Here is a 19,429-nt window from a genome sequence, read left to right on the forward strand (position 1 = left end):
GGTAAATCAGAACTGGGGGAGTCTGTACTGCCAAACACATAAGAACTGCTCTGCAGTCAGTGCAGCCGCATCTCAGCCTGCAGCGCTGGCAGCCAAATCACAGAACTGGGAGCCAGCTCTGAGCTTTCCTGGAAGGGGCAGCTCCAGGAACCAGCAGCTCCAGCTCCCAACAGGAGCTGTGAGAGAATCCCAAAGATTTCCTGATTAGCAGATTGTCCATGGAAAGGAAGGGCAAAGGGGAAAGAGGGTGCCAAGAGGGCCATGAGAATGCTCAGAGGGAGCATCAGGAAATCAGGAAGACAACTGACTTTTTACACAGTATGGTAGTGATAGGACAAGGGGGAATGTCTTTACAAGAACACATTTAGATTAGATATTAGGAGAAAATTCTTCCCTCAGAGGGCAGTGAGGCCCAGGCACATCCCTGGAGGTGCCCAAGGCCAGGCTGGATGTGGCCCTGGGCAGCCTGAGCTGGTGGGAACAACCAGCCTGCAGCAGGGGGTGGGACGGGGTGGGCTGCAAGGTCCTTTCCAACCCCAGTCATTCTGTGATTCGAAGAATATAAGTTAACTTAATATGTGATTAATACAAAAAGTCTAAATAAAAAAAGACTCCTACCAAGATAACATAAATGGTGATGTCAGCTGAGTGTAGGAAAAAAGCTCGTGGGAGCATACTAAGTTTTAAGGTATAAATCACTTTTCTTGTGTGTTGCTGTGGCAGTAATTAGCATAATAAATTCATAAGGTGTATTTGTAACCCTGGTCACCTGGAATATGCAACAAAATGGAACTCTGGAATTATTAAACAGGCATGATTTCATGTTAGGCTAAAAAACATCTTATGCCTCAAATAATCCAAGCATCTATTATCTGCTTGTTCCACTACTTGGAAGTATAGCCCTCATTAAGCCAAAACAGTACCAGACATTTTCTCAATGACAATTTTACAGCAAGTAAAACATCATCACTAATTGTAACCCTGAAACTGTACATCTAACCAACTGTATTTTGCTTGTAAATTAGAAAATAAATCAGTTTACTTTCCTGGACCAAAACCGAATTTTTAATTCAGTTTGCTGCAATTTTTTTTGCATCCAGCAGCTGTCTGTAGTTTACATTGGCATTCATGTGATCTGCCACAAGGTCACTCTTACAAAGGCATTTTTAGGCTTCTGCCATAGAAGAGGAGGAACATTCAGTCAACTTCAGCACTGCCAGTTCTTAACATAAGCTCTCGTGTTGCCTACAACAATTTTTGTGGCAAGTACAAATTTAAAAGCCCCGTCTGTCTTTGGGATGGAATAAGCACATCTGGACACACTACCAGACCTCACCTGCAGTTCCTTGGTTAAAAAAAAATAAAAAAATAAATCACTGCCTATAAAAAAAAGACCCCGCTTGACTATGTTGACAACTAGATGTAATGACAAACAAACAAAGAGAGTAAGCATGAAGCATATCTGCATGAACACAGCCCTGCTTTGGTGTCCAGACACCCTCCAATACACGCTGCCTGCAGACACAACAGGCTCAAAGAGTTCTCAGCCTCATAAATCCAACAAGGAAACACCATTATACAGGTACTCAAACACGTGATCACAGTGTAGTGGTAAGGACCTGTGGCAATGTACAGCACGTCAAGTTGTAGCTCAACATTTTCCATCCAAGACTGCAGATTTTTTTCTTCCCACCAGACGAATTTTCAAATAAATAAATAAATAAAGAAAAACAAAGTAAAGAAAATAATGCTATCAAGTGCCACACAAGCACAAAAGTTTTCTCAGCCTTTCAATCTTTTGTGAAGCACTGGGTTTACGGATGACTGGCCTGTGCCTGACCTGACAGACAGATTTACAAGGTTAGCACTGAGCCTAATCAGGAACAATCAGCAAACTCTTTCTCTCTGGTGTCATTTTCTGCTTGGATGGCTGTGCTGTGCTATTATAAATAGGAAAAGCTCGCAGCGCAAGCAAGGTGGAAGACTTCAGGGAGATTTTAGTAATCACCTTCCATTCAAATCACACCTACTCTCTAATCACGATTGGATCCTTTTTCATTTTATAGCCCCAGGTGTAAACCGAGCAGCTCATAATCAACACAGATAGGGAGTGAAATTTTAGTCCCACTGAAGCTATTGTAAAATCTTATTAATTCATGGGGCCAAGATTTCAGTAATGGCCTTTCCCTCTGGATTATCTGTGCTAATTTAAGGTGGTTTTCACCACCCTCTTCTAACATAGGTCACTCTGAAAGTAGTGCCTCCAATTTATTTCCACAGAAAATACAACAGATACAAAGAGCACAATAACACTACTTGATAGAGCAAATTCTCAGTTACAAAGTTCTACTTAAGAAGCCCACCACTATTACATCTGCATTTTCACTAGCAATGAACAAGGGCCTGCTTGCTGCATTTCTAAATATCCGCACCAGCAGAGGGGTCCCGCTGTGCCAATGCTGAAATGCACCACCTGCCGCCTCACTGTGCTCACATCCACGGTTTGGACAACAGCTCAGCAAGCACTGATGAACGTCAATGGGTGCCACTCCTTCCACACGGGGGAGTTCAGCGACACTCCTTTGTTCCTTACACACCTCCATGGGAGATGCCGTTCAGCCAGACTGCCCCTCTGCTGCCACCTGTCGCACAGATTGCCGCAAATTCCCTGCAGGGCTGGGAGTTGCTCCAGCCGTAGCAATCCACATCAGTGACCTGTTGCACTTTTACTCCATGAGAACATTTCACAGACATCACAAGGAGGAAACCTTTCCTCAGAGGTGAAGAAAATGACTGGGAATTTTATTTGATTTCAGCAGAGGTGCGCTGTGCACAGTCAGAAAAACAACTTTAAGCTTATGCAAGGAACTCTGCAAACCATTAATGTGGAAACAGGCAGATACATCTGTTGGTCTGGGTCCCAAGCCCTTTCCCTGACCACTGTTGCAAAAGGAGACACAGAAGGCATCTTCGTGCACACAGATGGGGGCTCTCAGCCCCAAAGCACTACACCGGGGAGGTGACAGCCAGGGGCTGGACAGTGCTGTGCTCTTATATGAAGCACAGAGCCCACCTCTTCAAAGCTACCAGGAACAAGCTGCTCATTCTGGTTCATCATTTATAACTGTTGTGGTGAGAGCCACGTGCACTACCTTTATGTGGAAATGCCACAAAACAGCCCCAAATTCCTTTACGCTGAGATACCATTCCTCGGTTACCCTCCAGGGAAACAGAGCCAGATCTACAGGATCTGCAGTGCACATGACACGGAAAAACAACAAGGAAAAGCCTTGTGTTCAGTGAAAATCTTAGGAACCCCAGCACTCCTATGGTACTAGTAGCACCTTTCCGTAATGAATCTCATTGTTTCATGGATGAAAGATTAATATAGAACCACGTAGGTTCTTCTCAAAAGGAAAAACAAGTTTTATATTTGACAAATAGTGTGGGTTTTTTTAATTCATAAAATTTGTTCCTATGGGGGAAAATACAAAATAAAATGAAATAAATGTATTTTCCATCTATTCCAATTCTATTTCTCATATCTGTTCTTCTGCATAAACAGATCCACTTGCATAAGTGATTTTCTACACCCCTCTGAGACAATAAACAAGCCTAGCTTTCGCATTTGAAGATTAGATGGCAAAATATTCATGTCATGAGAAGGATGAGATTGCCTCCCTCTTCACTCACCCAGTGAAAATTAAGCATTTCTCCTTCTTGCCATACACCCTGTGTCACTATAATTGCTCATTGATCTGCCATTGCCTGTATTCTGAACACCACTGGAAGCCAACAGCTTCACAACCACTGAGCGTGGTTCAACATCCCAGAGTTGTGACTATGCAAAGCAGTTTGACAAACACCAAGCTAACAATCACCCGCTAACAATCAGAAAGCAGCAATAAAACCACATTCTCACATGTGTTGTAACACTGGGCTTATTCAATTTCTTGCTATTTATAACTAAAATGTCTCAAAGCTCAACTAATAAGCCTGGGTATTTAATCAGTTGGACCACTGTGTAATAAAACAAGCAAAACAGACTTGGTTGGAGGTTTTCGTAGCTTGAGCAAATCCAGTTGCTCCATCAGCTCATTTGCACAGGGAATGTGAAGATGTGAGCTCCTGCTGCCTTTCCAGCTTCTTATTTCAAAGCAATTAGCATTCTTAGTGCATGCACATGCATGGGTACGTCACAAGACAGCAGAAAGTCTGCCTGCTTGATGCAGTTGAAAAAACATCACAGCAATTGACTCAATAAAGTTATATTGCAATTGATTCGAGAAAAAAGACATCAACTGTTATTGGTTATCAGCAAGGTCTCATTTTCTGCTGCTCTGAAAAACACTAGGTGAGGGAAGCATTTTCTGCTCCTTGCTAAATAAAATCAGCATTTTCAATGCACTCAATTAGCAGTGTTTTAGGTCTGCGTCACATTCATCATCATAGCTAATTGATTTCAGGCACAGACCAATCTCGCCATCCAATATCATTATGCAGAGGTAGGTGGTGAAAAGGAAAACATATCTCCGATTAAGAAAAGCAGACGGGGAAGCACATCATTTACAGGCTGCACATGGTATTTGCTCTTGGCAATGGGAAGACCATGGTTAGAAATACTCTGAAGGAATGGCCCATGATCAAATTTTACAGGGCTGCTCTGAAAGCCCCCAGATAGGATATTTTCAGTTGGTCCAAGCCAGCTGAAACATCCTCATGTTTACCTCAGGAGAGAACGCGAGAGAGAAAAATTCAGTGGTGTTTCCTGGCTTGTTTACCTGCTGCCCTTTACACTTGGTAGGTCAGTCATAAAGCAGAAGTATGCTCTGGGACAGAGAGGTCTATAGAAGAAACAACGGTAACGAAATGTTTAATATTTCTAGAAAGCCAAAACAGTGATCATAACTTGCTAGCTGTTATCATAGTTTGCGTACAGCTCCCTGTGTGTGCTGCTGGGATAATCTGAGGTCAGCTCTTACCAGTGGAAGGAAAGACACACTCCTGCTTTATTTGCCTGAGAAGTGAATGCTGCTGGGAGTGGGAAGCAGCTTTCCTGGCACACAGCCCAAGCTGCAATTCCAGAAAAGGCTGTAAGTGTCCCTCTTCTCCCACGCCTTTATGCAGGAACAAACCTGTCATTCCCCAGAGCTGTTTTCATGCTTAGTTGTGTCCCCCTCAACACTTGGAAAATGAAACAACAACAGAGCTGTACTTCCCCTCATCTGTTGCCTTCCATGTCAGTACTACTGCTCTGCTAAAGCAGAGGGCACAGCAGGCCTGGCTCCACAGACAGCCCACAAAGCCTGCCAGTGCCCAGCAGCAAGCAGCACCATTTAATCAGTCCCACAGAAACTTAGAGCCATTTAATTAAGCCCTGTTTTCCTGATGTCAGAGAGCACTAAGCGGCAGCACACCTGTTCCAGCTTCACCTCATTAATCAGAGACCTCCTCCTCTAAGTGTGGGCAGATGACTGAGGAAGCAGCCGGCCGCAGGCTGTCCAGCAATGCCATTGTGCCTCATGCACAAGAACAGCTTTGGAGCAACTTGTGTGTGAGAACTGCATCAGTCTTCTTCACGTATACACAAAGAAGCAAATAGCTGCTGGTTTTCTTTTCCCTTGTTACCCAGACCGTGTGGACAGGGTATTCACAAAGCTAATTCCTATTAGATTTCAAATACACCTTCACTTCTACCATACATTCCATACAACACGCTACATATTTTTATCTCTTTTTAATCTCTGTGTAGTAAAGGGCAGGAATGAACTTCACTTTTCAAGTCTTTAAAGCTTAAACTGCCATTTCTCTCAGGCTGCTTTGCTTACATTCTGTTAACAATACCTTAGCAGAAACAAAACACATTAAGAAGCAGCAGTAACCCAGCTGTGACAAAGAGCCATGCTGCACGAATTTGCTGTCTCACTGAGCCAAGGAAGCTCAGCGAACCTTTGCATGTTTCTGCTCCAGACAGCAAGTGAACAACGACTGAAGCTTTATCTGGGTACAGTACTGCTGACTGCTTTGATTAAAGTATTTACATTCCTCCTCATTTAGATCCCTCCTGCAGTCCCAACCAGCACAGCTTACCAGCACTTCTAACAGTTGCTGCTCGCACTGCAGCACCTCTTCCCCCACGAGGGGCGGGTGGTGAGCAGCACGCCATTCTCCTCAGCTAATGTATCCCAGCTTCATTTACAGACCTGTGAAAACAACAAGCTACCCCTAATGTTCATCTATGTGCCTGAAAAAGGCGGTTAACTACCTTGTAGATGGATTAGTTGATGCTGGTGCAACATTTAGAGAAGCACACATTAACATACGAAACAAAAGAATAATCAAACAGCAAAGGCCCACATGCAGCTCCTTCTGGTAGTTGCCCGCCAGCCTCAGTGCAGCAGGTAACAAACTGTTTCACTGAGAGGCACACTTGTAAGGTGATTTCCGATTTGCTCCTGCTTTGATACAAACGCTGATGGTGAACAATTAGCTGTGCTACACTGCAGCCTCCCCAAACTCAGTGGCAGGCTGCTCAGCCCTCAGCTGCCTCAGCACAATACCAGGCCTGTGACAGGGCTGACGCGGAAGACATGCCCAACAGACCATCCATACCACCACAACAGCACCCTCAAAGTACCTCACAGCTAGGGAAAGACATGATTTCTGTTCACGAGAGGCTCACTTACCATTTGTTGTCTCTCTTCAGCCACTGCAGGCCAGGCTCAGCTCCTCAGGAACAGCGAACTCCTCCACACGCCGCCCCAGCAGCCACGCTGCTAAAGCCTGCCCTGGGCACGCAGCTTTCCACACAGCTGGTCCTGAGGGCGCCAGCCACGTGGGGGGGCCTTAACGGTCCCAGCAAAGCCCAGCTGCAGCCATCAGCCCAGGTGGGTCCCAGCCTCAGCCATGGGCCCCATACTGCTCCCTCCCTCCGAGACACTGACACCCCTCAAGGATAAAAGTCCTGCCCCAGGATAATTTACTGAAATATAAACACTTCAGGAGCTGAAAGTCTTAAAAATGGCTTCAGCAAAGTGCTGTGAGCAGACAAACTGTTTCCTCCCTTTCTGCTCCCCAGCACAGGGAGCTAAGTCCCTTGCACAGGTGCCACTCATCAGCTAAATAAAAGCAGCCGACACTTATCACACAGCAGTAGAAATGTCCACAAAGCACACAAATTCAACTGTATTTGTGCAATACGCTTTTATTTTATCCTTTGCAGTCATCTTGGAGTAATCATGTAAACAAGAGGATGGAATGGAATTACACTGAGTCGTACGCAAATGGCTCTAGAATACCTCAATGATTAAGACAAGGCATTATAAATAACTTCTCTTAATAATATATATTTGCTGTTTTCAGTACATTAAAGAGCTGCCATTTATCTAGGATTAGCTAGGAAGTAGTTCAAATTGTAACGTCCATGGAACTTCTCTCCAGATTTGATAATCTTCCTAAGGTTCACTAGCTCCATAACATCTAGGCCACAGGTTAAGCATAAGTCTACTTGGATCAGAAGTGTTTTCTTTCTAACAGTTTTACTGAATCATTGCACAAAGCCCTATTATTCTCACCCCACATTGGTATTTTCCAGAATTTCAAGTAAAGCTTCAATTCTATTCTTCAAGTTTTCATCACCTGTATGAAACCAGTTTCTGTCATCCAGGATAAGTCAAATCAGAGATGGACACAATAAGCAGTCTACCTTAATGACAATAGTTTAAAGTAGTTGTAGCTCATAGACTCCTCAAAAAAGCACAGTCAAAATTCTCTTAACACCTTTGCTACCATATAACCCCTCCTTGCTCAGATTATATATTTAGTACCATATGCACGGTACTTCTAGAAAATTGAGATTATTCTAAATTTTAGCAGCCTCAGGCACATTCTTAAAACATAAATGTCTTCAAGGCACCTCTCACACCCTTCACAATCAGTTTGTGGACTGGTTTTCAGACACAATCAATGCTTGCTAATGCCTATTTGACTTGAAAAGGAAAAAAAAAAAAAAAAGAAAAAAAGAAAAAAAGCCCTAGAAGTTACCAAATAAGTCAAAGGTATACCTGAAACATTTTAAATAAAGAAAGATTAACTGCAAATAGCATATAATCAAGTCCAATAGTATTCTTATTACTAGGATGTGTAATGCATAAATATATGAAAAATAAAATTCACAGTTTTAAAACTAGAATTCAAGTTCAGCTAGTAATTCTCAACTTTTGTATTTATGTTAACTTCTAAATATAACATAAGAGAGGCAGTATTATCATCCACAAGTACAGGAAAATAGTATCACTCAAAACTTTAGGAAAGAACATATAAAATTCCTTTTGAAACCAATAAATACAGCCACCTGAGTGCATTTCCACAGGCTTTTCACTTAGGGGGAATCCAAATCAACTGCTAAGAGACATTTAGTAGCATTTTGAATGTTAGCAGCAGCGGTGTAGCTGTGGGCTTTGCTCATTCTGACTTTGTGAATTGCTAGAGAATGAAGCAGAACTCAGTGTTTGGTGCATTAATTTTCCTTTGCATCTAAGCTGGCTTCTTCGCAACCTCACAGCTCGGCTTGGGGTCGAGGGACAGACATCAGCTGACACTTAACTGAGCAAACCCAATCAGTTTCACTTCATCAGGAATCTCAGTGCCATCGCAGCCAGAGGCCTGCAAGTACAAACAGAAATGTTTAGTGTATCACATTGAAAAGGAGTGTTTGACAGTCCGGTTTACAATTTCCCGGTACTACCTCGTGAGCAAACAGTTTACTTGAAGGAAACCTCTCAGAGATAAAAAGAAAGGCTGGAAACAAACAAATGAGAAACAAACACTTTCTGCAGGTATCCCCAAAGGTCTCTTAAAGACCAAAATTCTTTAACTTTCCAAAGCCAAACCTGCTTTTCAGTGGAGCATGCTGTTTTCACTTGTGGAGAGCAAAGAACCTACATGCACAGAATCTACCTTTTGCTGGTGTGTTACAGACACCAAATATCTGAAAAGCCCTTATGAGCCCAGCTATCGAGTCTGCTTGAAATACCAACGCACTGAATTTTTCAACATGAGACTGGATGAGTTTATGAGGAGTAAGAACTAATGGCTGCAGAAGAACATCTCCTTTCTGACCGTATCATCTAACTCTTCAGACTGAACAATTCAGAATCTTTACTACTGTCTGCTGTATCAATAATCTGCTTACTTTTTGCAAATATAAGAACAGTAAGAATATAAGTATATCTTGCTTTAAGTCTGCTTTAAAATAACGAGTACTATGTAGGCAAAATATTTTAATATTTTGATTTTTAAATCCAAAATCAGACTCTGTAGCTGAGAAAGTACATTTTTTAATGTGTTCTTTACCTGTGGGGTAAATAATTTGAAGTAATATCAAGTGTGTAATGGCAGATTACGTAAAATCGCCTTTGGAATTTTTGGCAGATCCCCCCCAAGAACTGTCAAAACAATTGGTTCACTCCATACGAACATTCTTGACCCTCAATACATTTTTTGCACCTGAACCTTTTAGTAGAATTTGGTCTGTGCGTATCTGATAACAGGACAAACATTCTCAGACAACACACGCAATGTTCACCCAGTGACATCACCTACTGAATTCTCACAACCAAAACTAAATTTATTTTCTACTTGTAGAAGCATTACATCAAGCTACTCCTTTACATTTACTTTTATTACACACAGACCTGAAATGCTCTCTTCACAGTGTATTTAAGATTTACCTTATTCTGGTGAAGTAGCAGGCTGAAGTCTTAAATCATCATCACCGGTCATAATTAAGATATCTCCATGTTTTATTAATTGGGAATTTACTAAAATTTATTGAATGGAGTTTGAATTTTGTATGCAAACTATCATGATAAAAGGAGCTAGAGTTATTTACATCATTCTACACTCTAGCAAGCTATAAAATCCTTATACAAAATGCTAATTATACTGCATAATAATGTTGTTATATTGCATACTGTCAAGACTGCTTGTGTATTAAAGCAGCCTCCTTCCCTAAGTGCAGACATCTGTATCATGCAGAAAAGTCATAATTCTGAGTTAGCCAAGACAACTAAAGGAGGTTTAGTACTACATATGTTCTGTAGAACTGCATCATTTTAAGATCAAAGATGCACTTAAATACACACAAACGAGATCAAACCTTAACAGCAGACTCATTCAGACACCTCTCTTAAATTATTGCCAAAATAATAAAGAAGTTCATTATAGACAAATACGGTTAAGACATAAGTTCTTCTTGTTTCCCAGAAGATTGAAATGCTTTGTTGTGTGTGCAGAAATACTACACCAGAAAAAGCAATCTGCAAGCACTGAGACACTAACCAGATTTCTTGTCCACAAATAGTAACTAATCCTAAACTAAAGAACACTTTTCAATTGAATTCACTGAATGGATATAGGATTAGCCAGATTTAGACTTAGAATCCCCATGAAATATTTACCAAGGAAATGTATTTTAATCAAATTGTATTCAAGTGCTCTCAAATCTTTCTAGGAGGTAACAAAAACAAGTGACGGTTTTCCTAAGCAACTCCACTACACAGGAGCAGGTAGGAATTGAACTTGAATCAAATAAATCAAGGGTAAGAATGAATTAAGATACTTCTGGTGGTTGTATTCAACTCCCAGTAAGTTAAAAATGTCAGGAATAAACTTTCATTAAAATTTAACCTTGGGAACTGTTACCTAGCTGGTAGAACTTACCTTAAGAAGGGAAACAGACATTGAATTACAACTGACTATTAATTCTGATCTTGGTAAAGCCTAGGAGTATTCTCTCTCTGGAATCTGAAATATGTGACACTGACTGCTCCTCAGCATTTAAGTAATAAATCCAGCTGAAACACAGAAATATCCCAACCTAAATTAGATGTTTTGTGGTTTTTTTTGGTTTTTTTTTTTGTTTGTTTGTTTGTTTGTTTTCAACATATACATTCACTGAATACTACAGAATATTAAATTTGGAATTTTAAAGTCTCTAAAGAGCATGAATTAGAAACAACCTAGACTCTATATAGCCTCTGGTATATCATGATCCCTTCCTAAAAGGAAACTCATACATTCTGGTGACTTTAATGGACTGTAGAGGAAAAATGAAGCTAAATTATTTAATCATTAAAACTATTCAAATCTACGTTTAAAAAATGACATGGGAAGAACAATCTTGAATTAATACATTATCATCAACTAGGTCACTTATTCTAAAAATGGCTCTCTACAGCCCATAAGCAGCAGCTGCTCTTATAAACAAAACTATGATTCTGGAGACCTACTTACCTAATAGACACTCAGTCTAATGTTTCACATGTGTCTGAGTCACTCTCAGCAAGGGGTGCTGAAAGCTAATTGGCAAGAGTTTGGTACCTACACGGCTAATCTTTCAACAGCTTTAGGTATCTGTATTTTTCAACTTGATTATAGAAGACAGAAACAAACACAGTATATCTATTCTGAATTAAGTTTCTGGAATGTTAAGCTATTAATATCAAATCAGATCCATCAGGATGGCATCAAAATCAACCAAAATTGGGATCCATGGACCAAGGCAAAATGTGCACCTCAAAACAGTCACAGGCATAAACCTGTGGCTTAACATGATATACAGATAAACTTTTAATTGTGGATTCTCAGTTCAAAGAAGGTTGATGGGAAGAACTAAGGACAAGAGAGCAGTAGAACGTGTGACCTGCATTTAACTGAAATGCTGGCAGGTGTTGGTAGAAGTGGAGTTGGAACAGCGTGTCCTCAGAACTGATGTGAATGAACCTTCCTCCCCCTGCAAAGTTAAGGAGCTACATGACTGTACATATCCCAAATGTCCTGTCAAAATTGGGTCTCTATCACACACAAATTTCAATCATCACACCTGTCTACACACTTATTCAGCAAAAGATCTGAAAATGAGATAAAACACAACCCACACTCATGTTACAATAATTAGTTTCTTTCCTCCTCTCAGGCACTTGGACTATCTAAAAACCATTTCCCTTACACAGGGTAAGTTCTTTCACCGAGGACTACCCCCATTCTGTAAGGAAATTACTGCACAAAATAGACATCGGAACAGGATCCCCAGGGCAGCGGTCACAGCACCACATCTGCTGCTGTTCAATAATTGTTCGGACAAAGCTCTCAGAAATATGGTTTGAGTTTTGAGTGGTCTGTGAAGAGCCAGGGGATGGACTTGATGATCCCTGTGGCTGTCCCTTCCAACGCAAGATATTCTATGTATTGATGAACAAGTGTTTCTCCTACTTGCTCTTCCAGTTGTGCAGCACTGCTGCTTGATGACACTGCTCTCTGCACCTAAAGGTTTTCCTTGCAGAAGAAGTTGACATGCTCTCTGTTCTGTTTCCCTACGTAATATCTAAGTTCATATGCAGTTTTCTCTAAGAATTTCTCCCCAACTCTTGCAGTTCCTCCTCCACCATGCCCAAGTCAGAAGTTTCATTAAATTCATATATAATTAATAAACTTCGACAACTGCATTGGATGATGGAATCCAACTGGTTAAAAATATATCAGGAGAGAGAGAAGAGAATGAGAAAGGACATAAGAACACAGATGCTTGCACCATCAGGTAGTCAGAAGAGTTACTGTTCCAGGCTGGAAGCTTTGTTCAAATGTTACAAGCTCAAATCTTTAAGAGTAGTTTCTTATGATGTTTTTTTAGCTGATACAGAGAAGGTCAGAAAAAGTTTTTCAGTTTTTGCCAAATGGTTGGCACAGTATTTGAAACTATTTGAGGAAGAATTAACGGGCTGCTCTTTAATATGAGAACATTTCTGCTTCTGAAGCTGCATGTATTGTATGACTCATTACCAACTCTCACTTACCAGCTTAAAAGTTAATGTTTTCAAGGCCTTTGGATCATCTACAATCTTCTGTAAGTTAGCAGCAACTGTAAAATAAAGTATGATGAAAATGATTTACAAAAAACTGAATTCAGCATAGCAACAGACCTTGTATTCATGCTGGATTATCATCTTAATTACATATACATATATTCCCGCATATTAGTGCTTGAATAATTTAATTACTCTCCAGTTGCTGTGCAGATGTCAGAGGGCAGTCAGTGCTGTAAACCTGTTTCCTCTCTTTTGCTGTTATTTTATGCCCACATGAATTGAGTCAGAGAATAAAGTCAGACTGAGAACCTAATGATAGCAAAAACTCAACTATTAATTTTCAGCCTAGTCTGCTCCCTAAGACTGATTAACAACTGACAAATGCAAGCAAGTAGGAAAGGATAAACGGAACCACAGCTGTCAAGACTTATACTGCAGTTCTGCTAACAACCTGGGCCTCCATCAAACAGGATTCTAGGATATGGCTGAGTTCACTTTCTCCTCTATCTTCTGCTTCTTTAATATTATTAATATGTTTCTGAAGCTGCTTTACCTGGCTGCACGCTAATGCTTTTGAACCTTATCTAGGCCAGTAATAGTACCCATATAGAACCATAGCAATCTGTTACAGGTCAGTGAACCAGCATCAAAAAATACAGCAAAAATAAGATTTAAAAAAAAAAAAAAAAAAGATAAAAGCTGATCTTGAAACTGATCTATCAGTAAGCTTGACCATGGTTAGCAATGCAGCAGTGGAACAGAAATAAACACTAACTAGATCTAGAGATAAAGAGAACAAAAAAGGAGGCAGGAAAATGAACCCTTTTTGTATGAAAGCACCTAACTTGCATTCTAAATTGCAATGTTGGTTTTTATGGTTGTGATTTTTATTTTTTAAATACAATGTTATTAACATTTATCTTGATCAGGAAATTTGGCTGCCTCTTGGCTGTTGGTTTGCTAAACTTGTTCCCCAGCTTCATACAAGATCCTGAGCTGAGTTCAGACTGAATAACTGGAATGCCATTGTTCAAAAGTGACGGATGAGCACAAGACATCATTAACCAGACATCGACGTGAGAAAAAGACTCCACACTTTGCAGAGCTATTGAGACAAAAAAATAAACACACATTAAGTAGCAGAGATTTCTTAGTACACTGGATAGGTAACTATCATAAGATGAATGTTCTCTGTAAATAATATTTGCCCCAGATTTTGTAAGGTGTAAAGTGGGACTGCAGCAAACCCATGTGCAAGCTGAAGGTTCTACTGCCACATGCATCACACATCAAATTCAGGTTCCTACCTCCTCTACTGGTTCTAATGCCATGGTGACAGTTTTTACTTTAGTGCCTGATGAGTGGTTTGATTCACTGGACATTGCAGAACAGTATTTGGCCTCATGTAGGGAAGAACAGTATTTAGCTAGGGAATCTCCAGAGGTAAACAAGTATGCCAGCATAAGCTCTGTCACCAATAAATGCAAACCAAAATTTTGGGGGTCTCATTTTCCCTGTATCATTGAGATGGCCCAGAGCACTGTTTGTAGACATGTACAAATTCAACTGGAGATGAAAAGGTGTCTGAAACCAAAAACAAACCTTAAGAAATAACCACAAGGTACATTCTGTACAGAACGCTTCTTGGAAAGAACAAATAATTAACCTTCACAGTTAAGTGAACTCAACTACAGTCATTACAATAGAAACTCTTTCCAATTTTAAAGCTTCGTTATTCATAATCTTTATTCTACTCATTACAAATGTTTTTTATTTTAATCACACAGTTCACTTACACAATCAGTAAGTCATCTTTTATTGCAGTACTTCCTACCTAGCAAAATACATGCAAATACAGATAATGCTTTTTATTACAGTTAATATTTAAGAATCTATACAAGAATCTCACAAAAAATTGTGTTCTGTCTGGTAGCTCCTGAAACCACAATACAGTATCTTCAAGCTTGCATGTCTTCAAAATCTATTTAATAAGATCATGCATTCAAGAGCAGTTCTGTCTTACCCGAGGCTTCATGAAACATTTATTTAAAATAAATAAATAAATACTCCAGCTTTTGTTAGCTGGCTTCACCAAAATAGGAATACAGGAAAACAAACTGATATAAGGTCTTGGATCTCTCAAGTCCAAAGACTTCTAACTTCACCTATTATAAAATGATGAGCTTCAAACAGAGACTTGCCTTACAGAGGAGCAGCTGCTCACTTAATGTCATCCAGCTGCAGGACAACTGTGGCAAGTCATCATGCTGCTTGGCTACTGCACCTGAATGCAAGAACTGCCACCTGCCTTCAGGCAAAATTACTGTTCCTACATTTGCACGTATATCCCAGTTTATCAGCAGGTAGATTAAACTATCGCACAACAGACAGATGCACTGAGGCCTTCACAAGTAGCACCAAAATCTTAAGTATAACTCCTTCCTGCTGATTCTTCACCAAGGAAGAAATTCAAATCTTCAAAGTAAAAACTGCATAAGATAAGCTATAAATAATAAATGTAAATACTAAATGTAAGCATATGTGTAAATAGTTAATTCTATTTACTTATCTTTATTAAAAACCCTAACAAAAAGAAGTGATAATTTAGGTAGGTGACATTCTTAAAGAAAACTGCTTTTCAAAGAACAGTGCTCATTTAAAGTCTACAGTTTACTGTGTTTGTCTCTGCTTTCAACATGAATGCAAGCCAAAGCCTTTTACGTATAAAATGTTAAAAAGGCATTGCAAGGAAGAATATGAAATACCCTTTATTTCTGATGGGCCACAATAGAGTGGGATGTGTTTAATCAAACAGAAGTTTAGCATGGTACTAAGGGAGTGATGCCATAGGTTTTCAGGCTACGCTTGAAAAAGAGAGAGAAGACTTGTGCTGATTTCATAATATTAGAATAGAAATTCACATAAAAATGGGAACGCCTGAAGTCTCCTAAAAAAGATATCTTTTCAATTTCAATTATATATATTCAGCATTGTTCAAGTAAAGCAAGTGTTTCACTAGTGACTTCTGGTGATCTTATATGTTTTCTGGCTTTTCTAGAATAGCAAGAAAATTGAGTTTGCCAGATTAATGTAATTAATACTATTCTTTCAAAACGCCATGAATGAAAATCCCCCCAAAAGCTGTCACCTTCTGCACTGAAAATTCAAGTCATTATCAACCAAGAATGAAATGTGCACCATTACCTAGCAAAACCACATAGCCCTGTTGATGGCTCGTTCCTTTTCAAAACTCTCTGCCTTCTTCTTGCTAGGTGACTTGCCCTTACCAAGAACACAAGGCCAACAAATTACAGCCAACTGTCTGAATTTGGATACTTAAGTCTGCATTTCAGGAACCTAAAAATATGGTTTCCTTTTTAAGAGATAATGATGATTCTTTGCACCTTAGTGTAAGCCAGCAGTTCTAGGTACTTCAGTAAGTACACAGGTAGAAAGGCATGCCCAATGCTGAACAGCTTAAAGATATTGACTCAATTGATAACTGTAATTTTTCAATGCCTGATGTAAATAGCTACAAAGAAATAGCAGTAATGCCAGAACTGCAGGTGTCCATGGCATCTCTAGTTTAGTTATTTTCCTCCAGAAATAGAGCCTGAAGCACAGGCAGCAGGAGCCATCCAAGCAGCTGAAAATCCTTCCTGACAACCAGCTTGCAGGGCTTCCAGTTACTTGCCCAGAAAGTCTGAGATGCCATCTTAACTACAAAGATGACATTCTCAAGGTTACAAAAATGAAAGTTAACTACCACGTTCCAGAACAGGACTCAGCCAACTGTAAATAAAATTAAAATAAGCTATTTGTTGCATTTAATACTATTATTGTATATTTACTTCCAGAAGTTTAGGACTGTTATTAAACCCATGCAATTTGGATGATTAAGTACGCTGTGTCTCAAAAGATACCTAGAAATTCTGATCAGATATGCTCACAACCATAAACAACGTTCCCACATATGAGCAGCTGCTGCTACTGTTCAGCCCTGTTCAGAATTACCAATTGCATCAAGCAAGAAAGAAAAAAAATCTCTTTTAAGCAGTACTGCTCTTAACTGGTCACAGCTACTGAATTTAGTTTCTTTTAACTGAGGAAACCATTGTACTACGTTACTCAGTAACCCTCCCAATGAGATTACATAAAATTTTTCATATTCCTTGGATATGAAAACATGAGCCTAAAGTTACTAAATGAAGATGAATCCAATCACATCTGCAAATGCTATTAGAAACCTAAGGGAAAAGAGAAGAAAATAACCATCTCTCTCTCACTACCTTCTCCTTCCCCATGCGTCCAACATTCTTTTTTTTTTTCTTTTTCGCAGGTTAGTGAACAAAGTCAATTTAATACAGTAACGCTCTCCATCATCAGGTGAGAATAGGCTTAACTTAGCAGATTTTACAGAGGATGTGGCAGTGAGAAGGAAGTGCCATCATTCTCTCCACTGATGCTTAAGCTACTTGAAAAGTGGGGACATTTTAAAACATATCTCTGGATTCTACTTTACACCCCATCTCTAAGGTAAGTGTAATTGCAGTTTAAATTGACAAAGCCATTTTCACTGAAGTACTCTGAAGTCAGGCCTTGGATACCGTACTTCTGAAAGTCATAGCAGATTATCGCTGTAGTCTGCAATCAGCACTAACTGACAGTTTGAAAACCTTGTTAGGAATTCACCGCTTCCATAGGGCCTGAATGTGCCACATCCAACATCTCATTTTGTAATGTGTATTCTCAAGACGTTTTGGCTGTGCTACCATAAAAATCAGAAGAAACACGGACATGATAACTGCACAACGGAATCAAGCAGTGATGGAAGAACCTTTGCTAGCAAAACCAGCAAGTAAATAGAGAACGCTTCAAATCACGTCTTGGAGCAAATACCCTCCTTCAAATGTTAGCAGCAGTTAGCACAACAGGCTTTTGTTGTTTACAGCAATAAGTGTTCAGCTTGCTTCAGAAGGTTTCTGAAGGACATATAATCAACCCCTGCACCACAAATCATTCCAGGTTCTCTTGCAGGTTTTGTTCAGAGACAAATGGTTGTGTCACTCTGTCAGAGTAAGTGTCTGCACTCGTGGAGCATGCAGTAGGATAAAAAGGTCAAAACCAGCATATAAATACACAAAACACAGGCAGTTAATTGCAAATGTAATAAATAAAAAGCCCTCTCAGCCAGTGTCCTCTAGCATGTACATTTATTTATTTAGCATACACTACAAAACACACCCTACTGTACATTTTTGGCAGACGTCAGTGATAATTTTTAAATGAGTGATAAATATAAGCCAATCTAACAAAAATAAATAAATAAATAAATGCCATCTTCAGGATCCCACACAAAAAAATCAAGCCTAACAGACTGAGCATACATAGGGCAGTCTCAAATAGCTGCTTCTCTAATGTGACAGGAGCCTGCTTGGTTATTTAAAATTCTTAACACAGCATGAAATCTAACCCTAATGGCTTCAGAATAGGGAAAACTTCTGAAAAAGTTAAAATTAATGAGACAGTAAATAAAGCTATATGAATACAGTAGAACCATTTCCCGTACAATGCCAGTGCAGCCAACTGAGCCAGGGCCATCTGGCATAAACACAAACAAATAGCATCCAGTGTCTGAGACAATATTTCTGTGATGCTCTCAACAGCATAATGATTCGTATACTTTCCCACTTGATGAAAAATGGATGTGGAACTTCTGACACTAGGTTCGACAATTTGGAGGGCTATTGCATATTGTAAACTGAAATTCAGATACAAGGAAAAAGCAAACATTATTTGGGTACAAAATTACTGATGCTTAAAAATAAAAAAAATAAAAAAAATTGCATTCAATGAATAAAAAGTGAAATTGTTCTTATGCAGTCCAAAATGCAGTCTGTAAGAAATAGCAAGAAGTAGCCACCTTCAGCTGCTCCCCACTTCATCCAAGTGTACTGATATTAGAAAGGCCAAAATCAAAGCACCACAGATTTATTGGCTCTCCCCGACTGTACCAAATATTATTTCTCCCCCAGATGCAGGGGTTTATTTTGCCATTTCCATCTGATACCTGAGTTCTACTTAATAACTGCCTTAGGAGTCTACCGATTTGAGGATTAATGCTGTATCTTCCTGTGCAGGTCTCAAGAAGCAGGAAGTCTGAGTGACAAGTTAGAGCTTTTTTCCAAAGAGCTGAATTTATGATGCATACTCATGAGGCAGTTTCACTTATTGCAAGACATCCATTGCAATCTAAATACTCATTTGTATTTCACACTGCACAGTGATTTTCATGCATTTGCAAGATCAGAACCAAATCAAAACCAAGCTTTGAAACCTAGCCAGCACTGGATTACAGTATATTATGCAAACAATTGTAGCAATCAACCTTTATAGCTTTTTGGTAACGATTCCTCCAGATCTCTTGATTATTTCTATCTAGTGTTTGTTAATAGCTCACAAACTGCATGAAAGATAAAAAATCTTTACAAAGAGGTCAGAAATGTCTTTTAGGTGGGAATGCTTCTGTTAATTCATCCATTCAGGATGCTAGTCAAAATCTT

General features: G+C 39.6%; 2 protein-coding genes across 2 annotated transcripts in view; one reads left to right on the forward strand and one right to left on the reverse strand.

Annotated features, from left to right (window-relative positions):
* The window catches only part of B3GALT1 (beta-1,3-galactosyltransferase 1), a 196,883-nt gene extending 179,481 nt beyond the window's left edge, over positions 1–17,402 (forward strand). Inside the window, exon 4 of the transcript XR_011904291.1 lies at positions 17,206–17,402. The gene's annotated coding sequence lies outside the window, so the exon portion shown is untranslated. The remainder of the gene's footprint in view (positions 1–17,205) is intronic.
* The window catches only part of STK39 (serine/threonine kinase 39), an 82,028-nt gene continuing 69,789 nt past the window's right edge, over positions 7,191–19,429 (reverse strand). The window contains 2 exon segments of the mRNA XM_072341551.1: positions 7,191–8,664; positions 12,855–12,919. Of these exon segments, the coding sequence (XP_072197652.1) occupies positions 8,590–8,664; positions 12,855–12,919 (140 nt within the window). The 3' untranslated portion in view covers positions 7,191–8,589.

Source organism: Excalfactoria chinensis, chromosome 7 (assembly GCF_039878825.1).
Source record: "Excalfactoria chinensis isolate bCotChi1 chromosome 7, bCotChi1.hap2, whole genome shotgun sequence".
NCBI lineage: Eukaryota > Metazoa > Chordata > Aves > Galliformes > Phasianidae > Excalfactoria > Excalfactoria chinensis.